The sequence below is a fragment of the Dryobates pubescens genome, chromosome W (assembly GCF_014839835.1).
Source record: "Dryobates pubescens isolate bDryPub1 chromosome W, bDryPub1.pri, whole genome shotgun sequence".
Classification (NCBI taxonomy): Eukaryota; Metazoa; Chordata; class Aves; order Piciformes; family Picidae; genus Dryobates; species Dryobates pubescens.
Window position 1 is genome coordinate 2,352,517 of NC_071656.1, and position 24,862 is coordinate 2,377,378.

General features: G+C 42.5%; 1 protein-coding gene across 1 annotated transcript in view; it reads left to right on the forward strand.

Annotated features, from left to right (window-relative positions):
• The window catches only part of LOC104298250 (spindlin-Z), a 224,577-nt gene extending 213,740 nt beyond the window's left edge, over positions 1-10,837 (forward strand). Inside the window, exons 4-6 of the mRNA XM_054177721.1 lie at positions 4,517-4,770; positions 5,617-5,850; positions 8,162-10,837. Coding sequence (XP_054033696.1) covers positions 4,517-4,770; positions 5,617-5,850; positions 8,162-8,361 — 688 coding nt within the window. The 3' untranslated portion in view covers positions 8,362-10,837. The remainder of the gene's footprint in view (positions 1-4,516; positions 4,771-5,616; positions 5,851-8,161) is intronic.
• The last annotated feature ends 14,025 nt before the right edge of the window (positions 10,838-24,862 follow it).

Here is a 24,862-nt window from a genome sequence, read left to right on the forward strand (position 1 = left end):
TTTGAAACGCCCTTCTCTCAGAAAATCAATTCCCAAAATACAAGGTTGTTGTAGTTTGAGCTGGGTGCCCCCATGGGGGCATTCACTTCCTGTGTCCAGAAGTCCAGCCCAGAGGGATGGACACAGGAAATTGTGTATTTCCTACCATAATTCTTTGCACCACTATAAGATCCAGTGCGGAGTCTGGCACTTCCTCTTTCCTTCCCTCTCCGAGACTTGGTAACTGGGGGAGAGATCTCCCGGCCATGGGCCTGATTGGGCCCAAGGCCACAGGGGGATGGGCAGTCTCAGGCCTGGCCAGCTGAGACTAGCCCAGCAGAGGGAGGGGGAAGAAGGAGCCCTGGGGGTTTTGCATGCACCCTCAGGTGGGGATGGGATCTTTCTTTGTCACTGCGCTTTGGGTTTTCTGTAACATTCACTGCTTTCTATTTAAACTTTCATCACTTTTGCAATCCGTTTGCCTGAGTCGTTATTTCTGCCTGTGGTGGGGAGGGGATCTGCCCCAACCCATTACATTTTGGCGCCCAACGTGGGGCCAACTGCAGCTCGGATTGCAAAAGATGGAGAGTTTAAATTTAGTTCTGGGCGTCGGTTTGGGTTTGGAAAGTTGGGGCTCAGGTTTTGTGTTACCGGGGCGACTGTGTGAACTCCTGTAGACTGCAGAAGGATAGCTGGTGCGTGGCTGATGGCATGGAATTCCCTCCTGTTGTTTGGGAACAGCGAGGGGTGGTTCTTTCTGTGACTTTCTGCCCAGGGTAGCTTAAGAATGCTCGAGTAGCCTAAGAAGGCGAGACCTGCCTTCTCCTCGTTCTCTGCGGAGCGGCAGGGAGCAGAGGAGGGGCAGCGGCAAGCAGAGCGTGGTCGGCCCACGGCCGCTGCGGGGAGCGGACACCCGCGGCGAGCGGGCAAGCGACTGCTGGAGGTGACTCGGACTCTGCATCGCGGCGACAGAGACGGCGGGGGCCGGGCCGGGCCGCGTTCAAGCGGCGGCGGCGGCACCGCCCGAGCCGGGCTGCGTTCAGGCGGCGGCGGCAGCTGTAAATCTTTCCCTGGTGTTTTCGGACGTGTTCCGAAAATGGCGCCGAGCACCTGGCTCCACCTCCCTGCTTCTTCAGTGGGCTGTGGCGCAGCTCCTCCCTCTTCCGGGGGTGGAGGTTGTGCAGCCGGATGCTGTCCTGCCTCGGTACGCGAGCGCCCAGCCGGGGGGTGCGGAGTGCCTCTGGCATGCATCCGTGTAGCTTTGGTCCGCGTGAAAGCGGTTGGCTGCGGCACCCTGGATGGATTGAAAAAGGCAGTCGTGGAGCCGGATTGTTCCGACTGGCCTGCCCCAGGGGTGGAGAATTTGCCGCTGAATAGGAGAGTAAAGGCTTGGCTGAGAAGTTGTGAGGTATTTCCAGGTGACCAGGATGTCCCAAGGAGTCCACAAGGAATTCACACTGCAGGAGAAGGACTGCGTCGCTGGGAGGTTCCATCACATGAGGAAGAACAACTGGAATGGACTGATGCTTGAGCCTGAATGAGAGACTGTTTGAGTGGACGCCCAGATGAAGATATGGACTCTGCCGGACATGTCATCAGAAGTTTTCTGATCTGATGATGTGCTTGGGTGCAAAGATTATGGTATGAAATACAGGGGTGGCATGTTGTAGTTTGAGCTGGGTGCCCCCATGGGGGCATTCACTTCCTGTGTCCAGAAGTCCAGCCCAGAGGGATGGACACAGGAAATTGTGTATTTCCTACCATAATTCTTTGCACCACTATAAGATCCAGTGCGGAGTCTGGCACTTCCTCTTTCCTTCCCTCTCCGAGACTTGGTAACTGGGGGAGAGATCTCCCGGCCATGGGCCTGATTGGGCCCAAGGCCACAGGGGGATGGGCAGTCTCAGGCCTGGCCAGCTGAGACTAGCCCAGCAGAGGGAGGGGGAAGAAGGAGCCCTGGGGGTTTTGCATGCACCCTCAGGTGGGGATGGGATCTTTCTTTGGGGTTGTTGTTTGTTTTTTTTTCCTATGGTATGTTCGCTATGTGGAGGCATTTGCTTTTCGGGAGGGTAGCTGAGGCCCAGCCTTTGTTATATTACATAAAATCTTATGTACTTGTACTGTATGTGCTGGTTTTGGTGGTGCTTATTACCTTAGGGGAATGGATTAATGCTATCAAATTTGGTTTACCTTATATTTGCTTTAGTATGTTCACCATGATAAGACATTTAAGGCATTTGCTTTTCTGGTTATGTTACATAAGAACTTATGCATTTGTACCTCATGTGTCCTCTGTGGTGCAAGTGCCTAAGATGGTGGTCACCTCTGATTTCTTGGAATTTCACCCCTGAATAAGTACAAAATCCTGACAAACTGTTAAAATATTTGGAAAAAGTTCCTGAAAGACAGAAATCACTGTGATATGTTGGGGGCTAGCCCATACTTATCAAGCCCTTCTCATCACTGTTCTAAGCACTCAGGGCCAAGAGGTAGTCTCTGGACCTACAGGCAGACCAGCAGGCACCACAGCTACTCAGACCCCAACTGCAGGCATGGCAGCAGCACCAGAGAACCAGTCTGTGCCACTATCAGTCATCCCTGTAGAGAAAAAGAAACATACAAGGAAAACACTTCATCTTGCAAAGGGTGAGGATGAATCAGGGTTATCACAGGAACAGAGGAAGAGCCAGGGGTGGTTACTCAGTCTTTATATCTGGCCTTGAAGGATGGCCAAGGGCAAATGGTGGATGAAATGGCTTGTAGGCTCTGGAAATGCAAGGGAAGTCTTTCATCCTCTGTACAGGCCTGTGTTTCAGCCATCAAGGAACTGTCCCAGTCAGTCCATCAGCTAAAAAAGAACATGTTCTATTTCCCACCTGTATAGTCCTGTGTTTCAGCTATTAGGAACAGGCACTTCCCTGTCCAAGAGAAGTACCCACTATGGCATATCCTGTGGTTTTACTTATATGATCATGGGTATGACATGAGTAAGTGGGATGGAAAACCCACTTCAGTCATAGCTGCACGAGTCTGTGAATTACAAAGAAATTCTCCCCAGGAGAATGCTGCCCCAGTTTTCCAGTGGAAAATCACTCAAAAAGAGCAGACAAACTGATACTGCTTCTGATCCTCCTGAAGGGACTTCCAATGCATCTTCACAGGATACAAGTGGCTCCAGTTAGAATCAGAGGGGCCCTACCTCCAACCAGATGGAGAAGGACAACTGGGTTTATTGGACTGTATAGATCCAATTGCTTAGCAAGTTGAACCCATGAGAGTATGAAGCTTTAGTAGATATAGGTGCACAGTGTAATCTGATGCCATCAAACTATGAGAGGTGGAAACCATCTATATTTCTGGTGTGACAAGGGGATCCCAACAGCTGGATGTATTGGAAGCAGAGCACCAGAATGCAAGCCACAGTTTGCTTTCACTTGGAGGGGTGGAAGGAGTCATTGGAATCAACTGCCCCAGGGGTGGACTGATCCAGACTGTACTGGAATAGAGTAGAGCTCCAGAGCATCTGCAGTAAGAAGCCTGTTGTGTACATAAGGCAATCTCATTTTGAGTGAAAATGGAAAGTGAATGATGTATGTTGTGTGATGTTAATTGGTACGGGGCGTGACATATGTGATATAGAATAAGGGGTGAAGAATGTCATGAGTTTTGCCAATTAAATCTACTGATGAGTATTTTATATCATGCTGATGTCATGCCAGCTTTAAAATGCAAGTGCTGACTGGAGCAAAGTATGGGGCTTGTAGTTCAGATTCTACCATGTGAGGCTTTCTGTTTCTGGTTACTGCTTCCCTTTTCCCATTTTGGGGTGTTGTTTTTTTCTGCTGTGCAGGCAGCGGACTTGGGGGGTGGGGAGAGCTGTTTTATCACTGGTTTCTGCTGCTGCTTCTGCTTTTGCTGTACTTTTCTGTGAAATAGGCTAAGGTAATTGTACATTGTATCATCTCATTAAACACTCCTTATCTCAACCCAGGGCTTTTTGTGTTACTTTTCCTCCTGGCTGTGTGTGTGGGGTGCTTGCTGCTTGTGAGAGCAGACTGTGAAACCAGGACAGTCAACCACTTCCAATGTTTACACTGACTTTTTCCTCCTGGGGTAGGGGAATTATGTTTGCTGTTCTGCAGAGAGCAACAAAGTAGCAAAAGTATAATACCTAAAAAGGTAACATTGCTCTTTGAGCAAGCAAGTTTTGCTTTTGATGTTCAGTGTAGCAATGGCTAAAATAGTTCTTTTTGCTTAAGCAAGACAGTTTTAGAAACTACTGTTATGAAAGCAACCTTATATAAAATGTTGAAAATGTTCCACTAATTTTTGGTGTGGGATTCTTTTCTTTTTCCAGTACAATGTAATATGCTTTATACCCTAATCTGAATAAGATACACAAAGCTGTATGTGCTAGAATTTAATGTATCTTTATTGATATATAATAATATCTTGTTTTCTTAAAGCATATAGCTCTTGTTCAAAGCAGAATTTTGAGTATGTACTTGTTTAATGTTATGCTTGTATCTGTGTACAGAAAACATAGAAACAATGTTGGACCAAGCAAACCTATTTCTCAGCCACGAAGAAACATTGTAGGCTGCAGAATACAACATGGCTGGAAAGAAGGGAGTGGACCTGTAACACAATGGAAGGGCACAGTTCTTGATCAAGTTCCTGTAAATCCCTCTCTCTATCTTATAAAGTATGATGGATTTGATTGTGTGTATGGACTAGAACTGCACAAAGATGAAAGAGTTTCAGCACTTGAAGTCCTTCCAGACAGAGTTGGTAAGAGGTTTTTTCCTATATGTGCATATGTTGTTAGAATATTTAAAGTTTATTACTTTTCATCACATGGCAGATAATGTAAATGCTCTATTTTTTCTTGATTTTTCAAAGATTTTATGATAGCAGAGAGCATAGTGCTGTATTTTGTCTTTAAATGGTATGCAATACATTCTGTAATTTTTTTTCTTGTTTAGAGTCTCCTCCTTCACAAACTTATGTACATGTAACATTAGTATGTCTATTAAAATTTAGACTCTGAGCCAGCTCAGAAATGTCCTGGTTATGTTGGCTTGTGTATTTGACAGCAATTATGTGTGTGGGTTGGTTTTTTTTCATTTGCTTTGTCTTGGGGGGGGGGAAGGTGTTTTCCAAGTGAAATAACTTGACCAATAACAAGTCTTTGTTGTAATTTGCACTGAATTGCTTAACTGTGGGGTTTTCCAAATGGTAAAGTTTAACATTTACCCTGGTAATTACTTATTTCTGAATGGAATAAGTTCTTTTTTCCTGACTGCAAACACATTAGTAGTAGCCCCTAGAATGGGGTTAGAGGGAACAAAACTGAACACCTTCATTAATAACTTCATACAGCTGTTCTGTGATTTAACTTCTCTTCCTCCCTTCCCCCCACAATACAAATATTTTAAATTATCAATAAGAGCGTTAACATTCTTCAAGTTCTGCAGTTTTATTCTTCAACTCTCTGGAATGGACAGTATTTGTTTTGCATGTGAATTGATTAACTTTCAAACAAATTTATTAATGATTCTGGATAAAGATTATTTTTTACAAAGACTTATTTCTCTGCTTTTGAATGGGCATACTTATGAACTACTACCATTTCAGCTTCATCTCGAATTAGTGATGCCCACCTGGCAGACACAATGATTGGCAAAGCTGTGGAACATATGTTTGAAACTGAGGATGGTTCGAAAGATGAATGGAGGGGGATGGTCTTGGCTCGAGCTCCTATTATGAACACATGGTTTTATATTACCTACGAAAAAGATCCTGTCTTGTACATGTACCAACTCTTAGATGACTATAAAGAAGGTGATCTTCGCATTATGCCTGATTCCAGTAAGTAGTCCAGTTACTTTTCTTTTCTTCTGGAAAACCACATCTGTCTTTGGTTTATGGTTTATGCATGGAAAAGAGAGTTGACAAACAAGGATCTTTTTAAGTACTAACAAAGGTCATAACATAGTGGAAAATACATCTGTATTAAAAAAATTCTGAAATGTTTTACTTGAATTAGTGAAGAAATAACACAATAAACACTGGTAAATCCTTTTCCGTAATAATTGCTAACTAGGATGAAGATATGCATGCTATTGTGGAAGAGATTACACTTAGATTTATATTTTTTTAAACATAAACTGACAAACTAGAAGCCTTACATTGTTATCTTCTTTTGTTATCTTCTTATAGAAGTGTCACAAATAAAGAACCATATCAAGGAGCTGTATTTCTAAAGCAGTTCTTATAAGAATAATATGTTGGGTAGGCATCTTCACTTTGGAAAGCTTTTGAATAGTTTCTTGGAGAAAAGAAGCAATAATGTTTTGAAAACTCATTTTCTCTCATGTTTAAACACATAAACAGGAAAAAAATTCAATAGGTTAGGAGGGATATTTTGTCTTCCTTTCTTGAAGTGAAAGTTATTGGTTTTTTCCCCTGTAAATATAGTATAAAAGATTTGAATAGCTAATACAAAAGGAAAATTTAAAAGTTTGTAAAGATTATTATGTTCTCATTTATCTCCAGAACCTCAAAACCACTTCTCTGACAGAGAGGCAATTTTGGCTTTAAAGTAAATTATTAATTAGATAACTAATGTTTGGCTATGCAATGCTTTACATAAATGTGCTGGAACATGTCCAGAGAAGGGCCATGAGGGTGATCAGAGGGCTGGAGCACCTCTCCTATGGAGACAGACTGAAAGAGTTGGGGTTATTCAGTCTGGAGAAGAGAAGGCTCTGAGGAGACCTTATTGTGGCCTTACAGTTTCTTATGGAGGCTTGCAAGAAAGCTGGAGATGGACTTTTTAGGATGTCAGGTAGTGATAGGACTAGGGGGAATGGAGCAAAACTGGAAGTGGGTAGATTCAGATTGGATGTTAGGAAAAGGTTCTTCGCTATGAGGGTGGTGAGACACTGGGACAGGTTGCCCAGATAGGTGGTGGAAGCCCCATCCCTGGATGTTTTTAAGGCCAGGCTGGATGGGGCTCTGAGCAACCTGATCTATTGTGAGGTGTCCCTGCCCATGGTAGGGGGGCTGGAACTGGATGATCTCTGAGGTCCCTTCCAACCCTGACAATTCTGTGACAATTTTGTAATATTATTTAAAATTCACTCACTGAATTTCTGAGACTGTCTTCCTTCAGATCTAACACAGATAACAGTCTGATGGCTGAGTAAAAAAGTGGCATTTATTTGCATAACCTCTATAGTAATCCTAGGGTTTTCAGATTTATCACTTTTCCAGGCTAACAAAAAGCAACATATCTGTGGGCTGAAGAGAGTGAGCCACAAATGTTAATGGAAAAAGTGACTTTTCTATTCCTAAAGAAACAAATAAAACAAGCTCTTTTAGTGCTGGCATCTCCAAATACCTTGCAATTCCTTTTTAAATTCTACTTTGCTTTCTTCCATCTTAGAGTTAAAAGGCTTATACTTTCCATATTTAAGAATTAAGTTTTTAATGTGTTCTTTTTTATCTGAGGCAATCTACTAATTAACTCTGTTTCTAAGACACTCTAAACTATGACCTACCTTCCCTGGATCTGTATCTTTTACAGACAACATGAATCGTATCCTTAAGGATACTTCAGGGTAGATTTTGTTAGAAAATCAGATACTATATCTAGATTTCTCAACAACATCCATTCTAGTGTGAAATCAAAAGCCTCTTTTAACAGCATTATTGATTAAGGAGGTTGCACTTAATTTGGAAGATGTGGTTTTGTTGCAATGGCATGTTTGTATTGATGTTTTGAATAAAGCATGGGTGGAGAAGGAGTTCTAGCACACTTGCCTTTCTGTTACAGACTCAGTGACTTGTGCTGGATGCTTAAATTCAGTTATCTACAAACATCTTCTGTAATTGATGTATAAACCTTCATCTCAAAAGGCTTTTCTAACCAATTGAACTGTTATTTTTTTACTTCATAAAATCGAAGAGGATATTACCAAAAAATAAAAAATAAATAAATTAATTCCATGACTGTATGTTCTTAGAAGCATGGCAATAATAAGGTGCTTGTCTGAACAACTCTAGTTTAGACATGCCCTTCATTTTAAACTTGTGATTTTTTTCTTAATTTTTTGAAGAAGGTCCTGCAGTTTTGTATATTGGAAGTACCAAAGTACATTCTATTTTCATATTACAGATGATTCACCTCCTGCAGAACGGGAACCAGGTGAAGTTGTGGACAGCCTGGTAGGCAAACAAGTGGAATATGCCAAAGAAGATGGCTCAAAACGGACTGGCATGGTCATTCATCAAGTTGAAGCCAAACCATCTGTCTATTTCATCAAATTTGATGATGATTTCCATATTTATGTCTACGATTTGGTGAAGACATCCTAGACGACTTCATGAACTTTTGCCAAATTTGTAGAACTATTAAATGTAAAATTTGTAGACACAAAGACTTGACTGTTTTTCAGTTAAATGAAAGCTTAAATGTCCCTGCAAACTGACAGTCTCTGCCAGTGAAACTGTTTTGTTCCGAATAATATAAATTTCTGTGAACGTGACACATTTTACATTAGAGAACTCCTTTTCTTGAACGAAGTTGATATATTTGGATAGGAGGGGATTAAAAGCAAAGAATAGCTGCAAATTGAAACTGTGTGAAGTCAATCTAGTATTGTAACCTAGATAATTGCTTCTCATAAATTTTAACTTTTTCTTCAACTTTGCACTCGCCTGTTCAACTGCCAAATGCAAGTGTAGTTGGTTATTTTCAATATGCCTTCTTTTGTAATATTAAATTTAATTTCTTGGCTACTGGCAGTCCTTGTTTTCTGGGTTGGGGCAGAGGCAACTCTTCTGAAGTGTTTAAACAGTTTATGCAGGAGTAAGGAGTGCCTAACAAGTAACATCAATCTACTGCTTTTCTACACTTAGTTTCAAATTATACTTCTTAAGAACTTGCAGTACATGGAAATATTTGTGCATTTTTTACTAGTCACAGAGCAGTAGGATATCAGGTGTTTGACTTCTGCACCTTTCAGTGAAAAGGCTTTTAATCTACAAAAATATATTTAATCTGTATAACCTGTTAATTGGAAATTGGAATTGGCTAAGGGCCTAAGTTCACTAAGTTTACTGGTTCCTAAGTTGTAGGAACCAGTAAAATACACACAACAAAGCTGCTTTTAATCCTAAAAGTTGTACTCTGTTTTGTTATATGCATTTCTTAGCAGAACCCAAGTGATTGGTGCCACAAGTTTAACACTATATATGTGCTACTGGAGAAGACTTTAGACTACCCATTGGCAACCAGTAGTCTTTTCTTTAATATCAGAACCTAGAAACCTAGATGTTTGTGTGTGAACTTAGAAACCTATTAGTAGTTAATCTTTTACAAGGTAAATACAATCTTATGTGAGTGGGGGTCCTTTTATACTGAAGACCTCCTTTAGTGAAGGAGAAGCATTTGTTGCCTTCTACTCAGTCTGCTGTATTCCTTTGCTTTGTTTTGGGTTTTACTATTGTTTTTAACCATTTTGGTTCAGTAAGGCATCTTCTCAATGTATTCTTTTTCTGGCTTTTCCACATAAGGAGTGTCCAGACAAATCTACAACCTGTTGTTACCTTTTGTGGTGTATGCTGTATGATTTGAGGTATGCTGTTAACATGAATTTCATTCTAAGAACACTAGAGTTCTGCATGCCAGTGGTGTACTATCTAATGGGAGCTATAGACAGTCTCAGTGGTTCAGTCATCTGCATTAGATTGTGGATGTAAATAGCAGTCCACAACAGCAGAATCTTTTCGCAGTTTTAATCTTGTAAGATAGTTGTAAATCAAGGTTAGGGTATTTGCTGTTTTTTAAGCTTAGCGAGTTTTTTAATAGCATCAGAACTATAACAAGGATCAGTACAGCAACAAAATTGTCATGGTAAATCAGAACTCTACAAGCTTCAAACCACTGCTTCACAGAAATACTGTGTGAAGAATGTGAATACAGTAAACACTATTGATAGAAAGAAGGAATACATAGATAATCAACCTTATGCTGTTACTGGAGGGATGCAGGAGAGAGACTGTTAATCAGAGATCTGTCCTCTGTTGTGGGTATTCTTCATATGAAAGATTCAGTGGTTTAAGTCCCTTTCTATCCATTATTTTTGGCCTGATTTTCATATTTTAGCCTTAAGGCTTGTGCCTCATTATGCTGTAATGGTAATATGGTAATACTATATAATATATATGGTAATACTATATAAACATGGTATCTTCATTCTTTGTCCCTTGCATTATGTCCAGTATTTCATTATGGGCAACCAAAGGCCGGCTATTGTCTTTCAGTTCACAGCTTCTCAATCCAGTCTTTAAGCACTGAGTCATTTTCATTGTGTTTTGGACAAAGTGAGCAGATTTGCAACACAGTGCTTTCATCCTGCAGATCTGTTATATGCTTTCTATTGACTCTTAAGAGTCCTGCATGTAAATCTCAAAGCTGAGCCTGGCTCCATGAGCCCAAGTTGATATATGTGGCACAAGAACGAGTGTATTGATTGCACACAAAACACAGTAATAACTTAGTAAAATGAATTTTGGGCTTTACATCTAAGGAATACAAGGTTTGTTTTGAAATATTTGAAGTTTAGATCTACAGGAACATTTTTTAGCATTTGACTTGCATTTGTGGATTTTATGCTAGCCACTCTAATATACCACATATTTTGTTAATTAGAATATAATCTATACACTGTCAAATATTATGGTTGTTTTTAGATGTCCCTGTTGTCTGTTGCATGGGGGGTTTCTTTTAAATTTTTTTCTTAAGGTATGGTGGGGGGGTGGTTTTGGGTTTGGATTTTTTTTTTTTTTTAAATTTCATTTTTCTATTAGTTTAAACCACCTTTTTAAGACTAATTCGCCTCCCTGCCATCTGCTTTGGGCTTTATTTTAGGCTCATGTTTCAGATCTGCATGCAGCTCTTGCATTACCCTAGTAACTACATGTTGGTCCTTTGTTCTAGGTGTTCAACATTTCTTTCCAAATTTATCATAGGTCTTGTGATGGCATAAGCCATGGATCTTTGTATACAAGTTATCGACATCTCTCATTTACCTGCTGTAGTATTGTTGTATATTGTGTGTGTGATTTCAGGCCGCCATGTAAAACCTTTTAAAATGGAAAAAACCCACCACACCTTTAAATGCAGACCATCAATTTTTGCATGCTTAGAAGATTAGAACGTTCAATGTAACAAACTAAAGTTGCATGTTATAATGTTTAGGTTTGGGGTTTGTTTTTATTTTGTGTTCATTTTTTTGTGAATTGGCTTATTGTGCTGTTTGAATGGTTGTTAGTAGGATTAAATGCACTGGTGAGGCAAACATGCCAACAGAAGGTAATTTTCCAGTTGTATGTATCATACAGCATTTAAAGGAACCATGCATTCTGTTTAAGAATAAATAATAGCAAATCATGAGTAAAACATTACTCTTTTTTTTTTTTTCTTTTGGCTGCCATGGTGGACTACATAAAGATATAGATACTTTGGGGAAAATCCTATTAATTGAAATGGATATAAGTCTTCTTTAAAAGAATTATTTTAAAATGGCAGCTTAATCTTCAGATAGAATAGATTACAGTTGCTTCAGGGAAAAAGAATTATGATAAAAGCAGTTTCTGGTTCCTTGAAAATGCTGTGCTTTTTGTATTTTACATCATTAGTGCAATTTGGATGGTTCTTAGTATGTGTATAGTTCAAAGGTCTTCGTGTTCACATTTTAAAATTAGGTAATCTTTAGAGCTCAGTTTCATTATTTTTATTTCTCTGCATTTAGAAGTATAAACACTTTTAATCTGTTACTTAATTCTGTAAGTAATTTTTATAATTATGATGTAACTCTATCCTTAAAACATTTAAAATAAATCATTTATGTGCAACTCACAACTGTAAATTTTATTCTCATGAGCAAAATGTAGTGATGTGACTTCAGATTGTGAATGATCAGTTTCTTCAGTATTTTAATTAAAAAGGACAAAGTATTTAAAAGTTGAGCCATGTATGCTGGTATAATACTTTCTCCTATGAAATAAGTTTGCTTGCTAAGTCAATTTTTTAAAATTCTTTTTTCTTCCAAGTATGAATATCAATAAGATGGAATTTGACTGAGGTAAAGCATAATGCTTATATTGTATTTCACCAAAAGCAGAAAAATTCCTCCTTGGGGGTTTATGCAAGTCTGTGAGGGAGCCTCTTATTTCCAGAACACACACTACTAGCAGTAGTTCAGCAGTATTTAGCTGATACATGTGTCTGCTTTGAACTGAAGTGCTTAACTAAATTTTAAATTTTATTTTACTCATTAAATTAAAAAAAAGTAGAATTCATTGAAACCTAGAGATGATGAGTAGTGAAAAGAATAATACCACAATGATGTGAATGTCTTCAAGATGCACAAGTTTTTCATACTAATGCATGAACACTTAATTATTTTGTCATTAAAGGTAAATTACCAAGCTTGACTTTGAATATTGAAATTATGATATTTTCCTTATTCATCCCTCTTCCTTGATTATAAAGGGGATACCTCAAAATGTATTTTGTTGCTAAGTTGCCAACACCCCTGGACAGTAGGAATGAATGCACCCCCACAAAGTTCACAGATGATGCAAAACTGTGAGGAGGGATTGATACACCCAGAGGGTCATGTGGCCATCTACAGAGACCTTGACAGGCTGGAAATCAGCATCATGAAATTCAACAAGGGGAAGTGCAAAGTCTCACACCTGGAGAGAAACAACTCTATGCCACCAGTACATGATGGGGGCTGATCAGCTGGAAAGCAGCTTTGCAGAAAAGGACCAGGGTGTGTAGGTGGTGTCCTGGTGGACACCAAGCTGAACATGGGACAGTAAGGTGCCCTTGTGGCAAAGAAAGCTAATGATATCTTGGCCTGCATTAGGATATCATTGCCAGAAATTTGAGGGATGTGATCCTTCCCCTTTATTCAGTACTAGTGAGGCTGCATGTTCATGCTCCCCAGTACAAGAGAGACATGGACATATTGGAGAAAATCCAGTGAAGGGCCATGAAGATGATGAAGGGACTGGAGCATTTCTCCTATGAGGAGAGGCTGAGTGTCACCAGCTCTGTGGGGACAGACAGGTTACTTTGGGGATCCTTGGCAGAATGATGACAACACTAATTTGGAGTTCTAAATAAAGCTTTATTTTTTAACAGAATTTTATGATTAGTGTAGCATAGGATCTTGTGGTCAGATTCACACAGTTTTTTAATAAGCAGAATCAGTGTAGCACAATTTTATAAGTAGCATAGCACAGCTTAGCTTCTGATTCCTCATCGCCCAGACCTTCTACAGATCAGGTCAAATCTTAATACATGACATACCATATCAATATAACAATCATAATCTAGGCTTAAAATGCATAAAAGAATGAGAGTCACTCAATCCTCAGTAGAAGCAGATGATGATGAAGATGTTACAGTACTCCAGTGGTCAGGGAGTTTTGCCATCCAGCAGCAGTTCTGGTCCAACTCCCACTTGGGACTTGTAACTAACTGCTTGATTTTATAGACAGTATCACAGTATCACAGAATCACAGTATAACCAAGGTTGGAAGAGACCCCAAGGATCATCAAGTCCAACCTGTCCCAACAGACCTCACAACTAGACCATGGCACCAAGTGCCATGTCCAATCTCCCATTGAACACCTCCAGGGATGGCGACTCCACCACCTCCCTGGGCAGCCCATTCCAATGATGAATGACTCGCTCAGTGAAGAACTTTTTCCTCACCTCGAGTCTAAACCTCCCCTGGCACAGCTTGAGACTGTGTCCTCTTGTTCTGGTGCTGGTTGCCTGGGAGAAGAGACCAACCCCCTCCTGTCTACAACCACCTTTCAGGTAGTTGTAGAGGGCAATGAGGTCACCTCTGATCCTTCTCTTCTCCAGGCTAAACAATCCCAGCTCCCTCAGCCTCTCCTCATAGGGCTTGTGCTCAAGGCCTCTCACCAGCCTTGTTGCCCTTCTCTGGACACGTTCAAGTGTCTCGATGTCCTTCCTAAACTGAGGGGCCCAGAACTGGACACAGTACTCAAGGTGCAGCCTAACCAATGCAGAGTACAGGGGCACAATGACCTCCCTGCTCCTGCTGGCCACACTATTCCTAATACAGGCCAGGATGCCATTGGCCCTCTTGGCCACCTGGGCACACTGCTGGCTCCTGTGTAGGCGGGTGTCAATCAGCACCCCCAGGTCCCTCTCTGTTTGGCAGCTCTCCAGCCACTCTGACCCCAGCCTGTAGCTCTGCATGGGGTTGCCGTGGCCAAAGTGCAGCACCCGGCACTTGGACTTATTAAATGCCATCCCATTGGACTCTGCCCATCTGTCCAGTCGGTCGAGGTCCCTCTGCAGTGCTTTGTGCTTTGTGCTGCTACACTTCCCTGTTCTGTGTCAGTATCATCACAACCTGGTTAGCTGGGTGCTTGGAACCTTCAAGGCCAGTAAGGAGAGCAGTCCTGGTGCCCAGAAACCTGGAAGTCGATAGGGAAGGGGAGAGGTTTACCCCATGAGCAGGATCTTCAGGGGCTGATGAGAGGAAGGAGGCCTGATATGTGACCAGCTTGGTCCCAGAGAATGGCCATTTACCTTATAAAATGACATTAGTTATGATAACCATATTGCCAGGGATCAGGAGAAGGGGGTACTGGTCACACTGAGAGATCTGGGACTGTTGAGCCTGGAGAAGAGAAGGCTTGTGAAGGTTCTCATCAATGTGTACAAATACCTGATAGGGGAGGAATAAAGAAGGAGGAGCCAGACGCTCCTCAGTAGTGCCCAGTGAGAAGTCAATGAGCACAAAGTGAAACATGGGAGTATCCATCTCAACATCAAGAATCCCTTTTTTTTCACTGTGAGGGTGACTGAGCACTGGAACAGGTTGCCCATAGAGGTTGTGGACTCTCCCTCCTTGAAGACATTAAAAAAACATCTGAATATGGTCCTGGCTCTAGCTGAGCTTGTTTAAGGAGAGTGGGTATGTGGACTAGATATCTTCCAAATGGTTTCTTCCAACCTCAACTATTCTGTGATTTTTAGGATTGTCAGCCTGGGAAAAGTTATCAGGCTTCTAAGCATTCTTTTCAGGCTTTGATCCTCCCATTTTACTAGTTTACTGCTCTGAAAGTCTCAGTTCTTCTTCAAAAGAAGGAATATAGCAGCAGTACATGTACAACGTAATATAGCTGAAATCCCATCAGTGTCAATAAGATGATATATATGTAACAATTATTCTACTTGGATGTTAATTACTGCTGTGTTATGACCCAATATTCCCCTTACCAACCCTGGTCAGCAGGGGGTTCAAATAATTCCCTTGTAGGTAAATGAAGGCGAAACAATGCCAAACTGCTAATGAAATGGGTTTATTAAATTGAAACTGGAGCAGAGGAAAAATGGGAAGGGAAAGCAGTGGGAAAAATACATACCAAAGAGAAGGGATGTCACTATTTCCCTGGATTGAAAATCATGGCATTGTTGCAGGAGCAGTTTCAAGTTTCTTGGTGGTGGTGGAGCAGGGCCCTGCCATGTGGTCTTCTCTAGGCTGCAGGCAGCACGAAGAAGGGCTGTGCCATGTGGCTTTTCTCCTGTACACAGGCAGCGGTGCAGAGCTGGTGGTACAGGCTGCCTGCTGTGGAGCCCTCTAGGCACACAAGTAGTGGCAGGGATACAGGGACGGGCCACATGGCCACCACTGCTGCTGCCTGCTGAGGGGCAGGACCAAGCGGAGTGCCAGGGACAGTGCTGATTCCTCTGGCCCCCTGCCCCCTCCTGCTTCCCCGGAAGTCTCCCATTTTTCCTTCACCTCCTGAGTGGCAGGTGCAGTCTGAGGGCACACCCCCAGATCAAGGCAGAGTACCATGTGCACCCCTGCCCCTCAGTGATACTATTTGAGCCAACGAAAACACTTGGGGTCTCACATGCTGTCTGCTTCATGTCCCTTTTCTTAAATCTGTTGTCATGATTTACACAACTTCAGCTGCACACAAAATGTAAATAGCTTTTGTAGTCTTGACAGATAAAATGCCTATGTATTTTGACTTTTCTTTTTCTCCAATTAATCCTTCAATTTACTTTGAAAGTCAAACTCTGTTGAATACAATTTCTTTTTTAACATCTCCATGCTTTTTGGTGCCATGCTCTTACTCAGGCCTCTGCACCCTGCTCTCCCTTCCTCTTTCCCAATTGAAAGAAAAGGGAAGGGGAAAGAATAGGGGGGGAAAATAAGGGAAGGGGAAAAAAAGAGTAAAGAAAGGGGGGTAAGGAAAAAAAGGAGGAGGCAAATCTACTGAGAAATAATTTGGAGTCGGTTTGGAAGTAGAGAGGTAAAAATATTTTCTTTAAAAAAAATATATATATATATAAAACAATATCAGGAAAGGGTCCACAAGGGAAAGGAACAAGGATGGATAGGGAGATATACATAACAGTCCTTTGGAGAAACATGGATGCGGCAAGGAGAAAGACCAGGCCTGACCACGTGGCAGAGAACCAGGAAGCCATCGGCAACTCTTAGTCCTCTCATCCAGGTGAGGCAGGAGCAAAAGAGAGGAAAAATGGGTGCCACACCCTCCCCTTTATAGTTTTGCTAGACAGGAAGGGGGAGTGGAACAGATTAACTCGGTTGCATTTACATGTAGAGTTGACACACTGCTTAGTATTACAACCACTCTTGGAGCAATAAGACTTGTTTTGGGAAACTGAGGAAGTGGCAGCTACCCTTCTGGTATTGTTACCTCTGGTTCTGCCACTCTGCAGCTCCTGCACTCTTTTCAAAAGAGCAGAAGTGGGCTGATCATCCCATCTATTCATGTTTTCACCAAATTGGTCATGCAGAGTTATCCAAAGACTCCCACATGATTGCCACTGTTGTCCATTTTGGATTGGCCTAATTTGAACTGGCCTTCTAGGAGAATGTCTGTTTCTGATGGCTGAAACTTGTATCCATTTAGAAGAGGAAGGAGTGATCTCATCCCCCTTTGCCAATTTGGATATGAAGGTTTTAAATATCTCCTTCATCTCTTTCATGCAAACCTTTATCTCTCCAGTCAGAATTTTAATGTCTGAGGCCAAAGAAACACATGTGAGACTATCACACAATTGCCTCATTTGGCCAGAAAAATAACCAACAGTAGGAGGCACTCCACCATAGTTTTCTGCCACAGTTCTGCTTAGTAAAATGCCAGCATAAATAGGAGCAAGTTTAATGAATTTCTTGGCAAGACCTGTTCCCACAGGAATTTCATTAGGATTCAGCATACCATGATCTCCATGAATTATTTATCTCACAGCAAACTCTCTCAAACACTTGATTCCCATACCAGAGGAATGCAAGCCTCAGCTTGCCTTTACCTGGAGAGGAAATCAGTACACTTTTAAAAAATTTCCCAGAGGTAGATTCACAGCTCAAGCATCTGTCATGCAATGATCCATGATGCCCTGGAAAAAGGTGGAGCACCAGAACACATGCAATTCATCGATGATATCATTGTCTGGGGCAAAAATGCTTAAGAAGACTTTCAGAAAGGTAACAAAATCATTGACATTCCCTTGAAAGCTGGTTTGGTCATTAAGGGAGACAAGGTGAAAGGACCTGCCGGAGATATCCAGGTTCTGGGAGTGCAGCAGCAGGATGGTCACCATCATATTCCAGTGGATGTGATAAACAGAGTCCAGAGCAACAAGCAGCCTTTGACTAGATAAAGCAAGAGGTAGTTCAAGCAATGGGTTTGGGACCAGTCCAAACTGGTCCAGACATGATGAACATTCTATACATGTCTGCAAATGACAAAGGTCCAACCTGGTGCTTAGGGCAAAGAGCTCCAGGTGAGACACGTGGACGACCTCTTGGTTTCTGGAGTCGAGGCTACAGAGGCTCAGAGGCAAATTATACTCCATCAGAGAAAGAGATTCTACCTATGAAGGAGTAAAAGCTGCTTCTGAAGTAATTGGAACCGAGTCACAACTTCTTCTAGCTCCTTTTGAATTGGGTGTTCAAAGGTAAAGATTCTACACCACATCATGCCACAGAATCCACATGGTCCAAGTGGATGGCTCTGATAACACAGAGAGCTTGAATGGGAAATATTGAAAGACCTGGTCTGGTGGAGGTGATCACAAATTGGCCAGAAGGCACCGACTGCACAAAAACTCCAGAGGAGAGAATAACTTGTGCTGAGGAAGCTCCTCCTTACTTACCTTACCTTACTTACCTTTCTGATGATGAAAAGAAATATGCTTTGTTCACAGACGGTTCCTGTCGTCTGGTTGGAAATAAGCGAAGGTGGAAGTCTGCAGTGTGGAGTCCAACACACTGAATTGCAGAAGCAAAGGATGGAGAAGGAGAATCCAGTCAGTTTGCAGAGGTAAAAGCTGTCCAGCTAGCTCTCGACGTAGCTGAACGTGAGAGATGGCCAAAGCTTTATCTCTACACCGACTCATGGATGGTAGCCAATGCTCTATGGGATTGGCTAAAGGACAGGAAAAAGAAAGGTTAGCAGAGTAAAAGAAAGCCTATTTGGGCAGCTGACCTGTGGCAGGACATTGCTGAGCAAGTCAAGAGAATTCTAGTGAAAATGAGGCACATTGATGTTCACATTCCTAAGAGCAAAGCTACTGAGGAACAGCAGCACAACCATCAGGCAGATTTAGCTGCAAGAGTTTCTCAAGTAGACAAGGACTCTGATCTTGATCTCGACTGGAAACACCGAGGTGAGATATTCTTTGCTCGGTGGGCTCACGATTCGTCAGGACATCAAGACAGAAATGCAACCTACCAGTGGACTCGTGACAGATCCATAGACATTTCCATGGATGCTATCACACAAGTCATCCATGACTGTGACATTTGTGCTGCTATTAAGCAGGCAAAGCGAATCAAGCTCTTGTGGTATGGTGACCTATGGTCCAAGTACAAGTATGGTGAGGCTTGGCAGATTGATTACATCACTCTACCTCCTTCTCGATCTGGCAAACAATATGTGCTTACTATGGTAGAGTGAAGCACTGGATGGCTGGAAACTTATCCAGTTCCTCATGCAACTGCATGTAACACCATTCTTGGTCTGGAGAGACAAATCCTGTGGAGACATGGAACTCCAGAGAGGATTGAGTCAGACAACGGAACTCATTTTAAGAACAATCTTGTAAAAGACTGGGCCAAAGAGCATGGCATCGAGTGGATATTCCACATTCCCTACTATGCACCAGCTGCAGGGAAGATTGAACGCTACAATGGTTTGCTGACAACCACTCTCAAAGCCATGGGGGGTGGATCTTTGAAGACCTGGGAGAAACATCTAGCACAAGCAACCTGGCTGTTAAATAGCAGAGGTTCAATGAATTGAGCTGGACCTGCACACTCAGATTTGCTATGAAAGGCAGAAAGTGATAGAGTTCCTGTTGTTAGAGAAAAGAATCTGTTAGGCAGAACTCTTTGGGTATTTTCTCCTTCATGAGATGCTAAACATGTCCGAGAGTTTAAATTCAGAGTGTTATACAGATAGAACATTGCACCTAAAAGAAGAATCCATGAGGAATCGACAGTGCACGAACCCTGAGAGCCCTGAGTCACCTGAGAGTCCCTGTTCCTTTTCTTCGTCTCATCTGCAAAGAGACAATCTGTTTTCTTGTTTCCTGATTTTCTGAACTTTTGAATCATCTCCATCTGAGATAGCCAGAATGCACGATGAACTTTATTTACTCATTATTGTAGATATTGTTTTTGATTAGTTGGATAGTATTAGCAGCCAATGGAATTGTTTACAAGGGGTGGATTGTGGTAGTTTTAGGCTATGCCTTTAAAATTTTGTTACAGATATCAAGCCAAAAAGTAGAATAATGTAAATAAATCAGTATTGGGTGTGAAAAGGAAAGCCAAAGATAATTCTAAATTATTCCATTGGAGAAATATATGCCATAAGACTGCTTGTACTAAAACATTCTGGGGGCTTCTCTTCTCTGCTCACTTCATGCTCTGAAGGAAGACTAATATGCTTCTGCTTGACCTTGGCTGCATTGTTTTGGTGAAGTCTAACAACTACTTTTTCTCTGCTCCTCTCTCCCGTTTAGATGGGGGGGGGGGGGGGGCGGAGGGACAGCTCTCCTGGTCTTTGACCGGGGGGTTCTCATGCTGTTTGTTATTTGTAAATGTCTGTAAATATTGTACATACTGTATATTTTGTACATATTCATTGCATTTCATTGTAGATTTTAGTTTTGCCTGTAAATACAGCTTCCATTTGCTTCCAACTGATCTCGTCTGGGAAAGTTAATGTTGGGCGGGGAAAATTTCAACCCACCACATGAGGCCACACTTGGAGTATTGTGTCATTTTTGGGCACCTCAGTACAAGAGAGATGTGGAGGTGCTGGAGAAAGTGCAGAGGAGGACAACAAAGTTGGTAAAAGGCCTGGAGAATAAATCTTATGAAGAGCGACTGAAGGAGCTGGGGTTGTTTAGTTTGGAAAAGAGGAGGCTGAGGGGAGACCTCATTGCTCTCTACAACAACCTGAAAGGATGTTGTTAAGAGGCTGGTGCTGGTCTCTTCTCACAGGTAATTAGTGATAGAACAAGAGGGAATGGCCTCCAGCTACTACTGGGTAGGTTTAGACTGGACATTAGCAATATTTTTTTCACAGAAAGAGTGGTCAGGCACTGTAATGGGCTGCCCATGAAGGTGGTTGAGTCACCAACCCTGAATGTGTTTAAAGGTCATTTGGATGTGATGCTTGGGGACATGGTTTAGAGGGTGAACTTTGTAGAGTAGGGTTATTGGTTGTACTTAGTGATCCTGAAGGTCTTTTCCAACCTGAATGTTTCTGTGATTCTGTGATTCTGAAATGGCTGTCCATCATATTCAAAATGTCATGACAACCTGGTGAAGTCCCTGCTGACTGGAAAAGGGGAAACATAACCCCTATCTTCCAAATGGGAAAAGTGGAAGACCCTGTAAACTATAGGCCAGTCAGCCTCACCTCTGTGCTTGGCAAGATCATGGAGCAGATCCACCTGAAGGCTTTTCTAAGGCATACAGAAAATGAAGAAGCTGTGATTGGTGCTAACCAGCATGGCTTCACCAAAGGGAAATCATGCCTGACAAATTTGGTGGCTTTCTATGATGAAGTTACATCAGTGGATGAGGGATGAGCAAGTGATGTCATCTACCTGAAGTTTTATAAAGTGCTTGATACTGTCCCACATGACCTCTTGGTCACCAAATTGGAAAAGTATGGACTTGAGGGGTGGACCACTTGCTGAATAAGGAAGTGGCTGGATGGCCACACTCAGAGAGTTGTGATCAACTGCTCAATGTCCAAATCAAGACCAGTGACAAGTGGCATCCCACAGGGGTCAGTATTGGGACCAGTGCTGTTTAACATCTTTGTCTGCAGTATGGACAGTGGGATTGAATGCACCCTCAGCAAGTTTGCAGATGACACCAAGCTGTGTGGTCCGGTTGACACACTGGAGGGAAGGGATGCCAACTAGAGCAACATGGACAGGCTTGAGAGATGGGCCCAAGCCAACCTCATGAATTTCAACAAGGTCATGTGCGAGGTCCTACACCTGGGTTGGGGCAATCCCAAGCACAAGTACAGGCTGGTTGAGGAGTGGCTCAAGAGCAGTCTCAAGGAGAAGGATTCGGCGTTGTCAGCTGATGATAAACGCAACATGAGTGTGCTTGCAGCCCAGAAGGCCAACTATGTCCTGGGCTTCATCAAAATAAGTGTGACCAGCAGAACAAATGCAGTGATTCTCCCCCTCTACTCTGATCTCATGAGACCCCACCTGGAGTACTGCATCCAGTTCTAGTGCCCCCAGCATAAGAGGGACATTGAACTGCTGGAGTGGGTCCACAGGAGGGCCATGAAGATGATCAGAAGGCACCCCCCTATGGAGACAGGCTGAGACAGTTGGGGTGTTCAGCCTGGAGAAAAGAAGGCTCTGGGGAACTTATTGTGGCCTTCCAGTACCTGAAGGGGGCCTACAGGAAAGCCAGGAAGGGATTTTTTACAAGGGCTTGTAGCAATAGGACAAGAGGGAATGGCTTTAAAGTCCCTTACAACCTAAACCATTCTTTGAATCTATGAAAATACTTATTTTAGGTAACTACAATACTAATAAATACATCCTAAAATACTCATCCTCTCTAGCCAACTTAAGAACTCTTGTATTCTGAATTTACCATCTCAAATTGATACATCATAACCATCTTTTGGAAGATAACGTACTAAATACAGTCAAAGAAAAGTGAAGAGAAACTAGCCTTTATAAAAAAACACCTTGGTGTGGTAGGTTGAGAGACGGCTTAGCTCTCCCTCCTCCACAGAGTAAGAAACCACAACTAGCCCAGTCGAAGAGCAAGCTATATATTTACAAGCATATATGGAAAACAGGTTATATATAACACAATATATACAGGTATTTACAATATATACACAGAAATACACAGCAAAGAGAAATAACACAACAAAAATCCCTCCCCGAGGGAGGGATCCCCTCCTTGGAACACCCTCTCTCCCCCCCTACCTCCCTTTTTCCCCAAAAGGGGGTTAGAGAGAAAGAGAGGCAAGTTACTAAGGAAAAGAGTTGTTAGTAAGCTTCAAAAGCCCATGCAGGATTAGTTTTTGCTTATCTGAAGGCCAACTCCAGCAGTTTGCAGAGAGAGCAGGCAGGGAGAACAGGCTGATCACCCAAACTCCCCCAACTCCTCAACGAAAACTGAACTGAGGAAAAAAAAAATTCCAACTGCTCCACAATTTTGTCTATCCACCAATGAAATTCGTTTAGAATATCAGAATGTTTTGGTTCTAGTACCAAAAACATTTAGCCAGAGTCTCAGCACTACTTGTTCTTAAAGGCACAGTGTCAAACGGTCACAGTCCACCCCTTTCTAAACAATTTCATTGGCTGTTCGTACTGTCCATCCAATCCAGAACAATATTTACAGTTTGTAAGTCAAGTTCATAGTCCGTTCCAGCTATACCCAGATGTAGATGATTCAGAAGTCCAAGAAAATCAAAAATCAAGAAGATGGAAAACAGTTTGTCTCTCCACAGACGAAGCGAAGAAAAGGGAAACAGGGAAACAGGGACTCTCAGTTGACTCAGGGCTCTCAGGGCTCTCAGGATTCATGCACCATAGATTCCTCAGGGATTCTTCCTTTGGACGCGATGTAGCTGTACAACAGTCTGGAATTAAACTCTTTCAGCTAAAGTTAAATCTCTTTGTGGAATACACTGAATTTCACCATTCTCCTGCATTACCCAATAAGTGTGACCTGGACCTTCTGCTGAAACCACCCCTCGGACAGGTTTAGCCTCTCCTGAGGGCGAAAATACCCAAACAGTTTTACCTAACAGGTTCTTTTCTCTAACAACAGGAACTCTATCACCTTCTACTCTCCATAGCAGATCGGAATGTGCCGGTCCAGCTCGGTTCACTGAACCTCTACTATTCACCAGCCAGGTTGCTTGTGCTAAATGCTTTTCCCAGTTTTTCAAAGATCCACCTCCCATGGCTTTGAGAGTGGTCTTCAAGAAACCGTTGTAGCGTTCAATCTTCCCGGCAGCTGGTGCATAGTAAGGAATATGGAAAATCCACTCAATACCATGCTCTTTCGCCCAGCTCTTTACAAAGTTGTTCTTGAAGTGAGTTCCATTGTCTGACTCAATCCTCTCTGGAGTTCCGTGTCTCCACAGGATCTGTCTCTCCAGACCGAGAATGGTGTTGCGTGCAGTTGCATGTGGAACTGCATAAGTTTCCAGCCATCCAGTGTTTGCCTCTACTATAGTAAGCACGTATTGCTTACAAGAACGAGAACGTGGTAGAGCGATGTAGTCAATCTGCCAAGCTTCACCATATCTGTACTTGGACCATCTGTCACCATACCACAAGGGCTTAATTCGCTTTGCCTGCTTAATAGCGGCACAAATGTCACAGTCATGGATGACTTGTGTGATAGCATCCATGGAAATGTCTATGGATCTGTCACGAGCCCACTGGTATGTTGCATCTCTGCCTTGATGTCCTGATGAATCGTGAGCCCACCGAGCTAAGAATATCTCACCTCAATGTTTCCAGTCGAGATCAAGTTCAGAGTCCTTGTCTACTTGAGAAACTCTTGCAGCTAAATCTGCCTGATGGTTGTGCTGCTGTTCCTCAGTAGCTTTGCTCTTAGGAATGTGAGCATCAATGTGTCTCACTGTAAGAGTCTACTCCTGGTGTGACTCAACAAAGATAAAATCACTTGCTGCTTGCCCAGACAGTACCAATCCTGGATGCAAATCACCTTGCGATTGCATTGTGATAACACTGGACTGCAGCTGGCCTATAACAATGACCCAAGGACCCAGCCATCACACCTTCATGACAGCTATCAGATACCCCCAGGAAGGGAGGGTGATGAGTCAATGGACTCACCACCTGTTTCCTGATGTGTAATGGGTGTGTGGACAGGTTAGATGGAGAAGGGAAGGCGGAGGGCCCCCCCCCTCCATCTAGACCCCTGCCTAAACACACAGGATTACACAGAAAGATTTCCTGGGGAACGATACCTGGATATTTACAGGAGGATTTCCTGGCTCCTGAATTCCTGAGGGACAATGCTCGGACACATACCTAAGGACTAAAAACTATATAAAAGACTTGACCACTACTGGCTCAGTAGGAAGAAAACCACAGAGGAAGAAAACCGCAATGGAGGGAAGAAAAATGGGGAGAGAAAAACGCTGAAGGAGAACCAAGCCACTGAGAAGGAAGGAAGCAGACTGAACCCTCTCTCTATGTCCTCTACTCATGGAGCTGACCCACGCTGC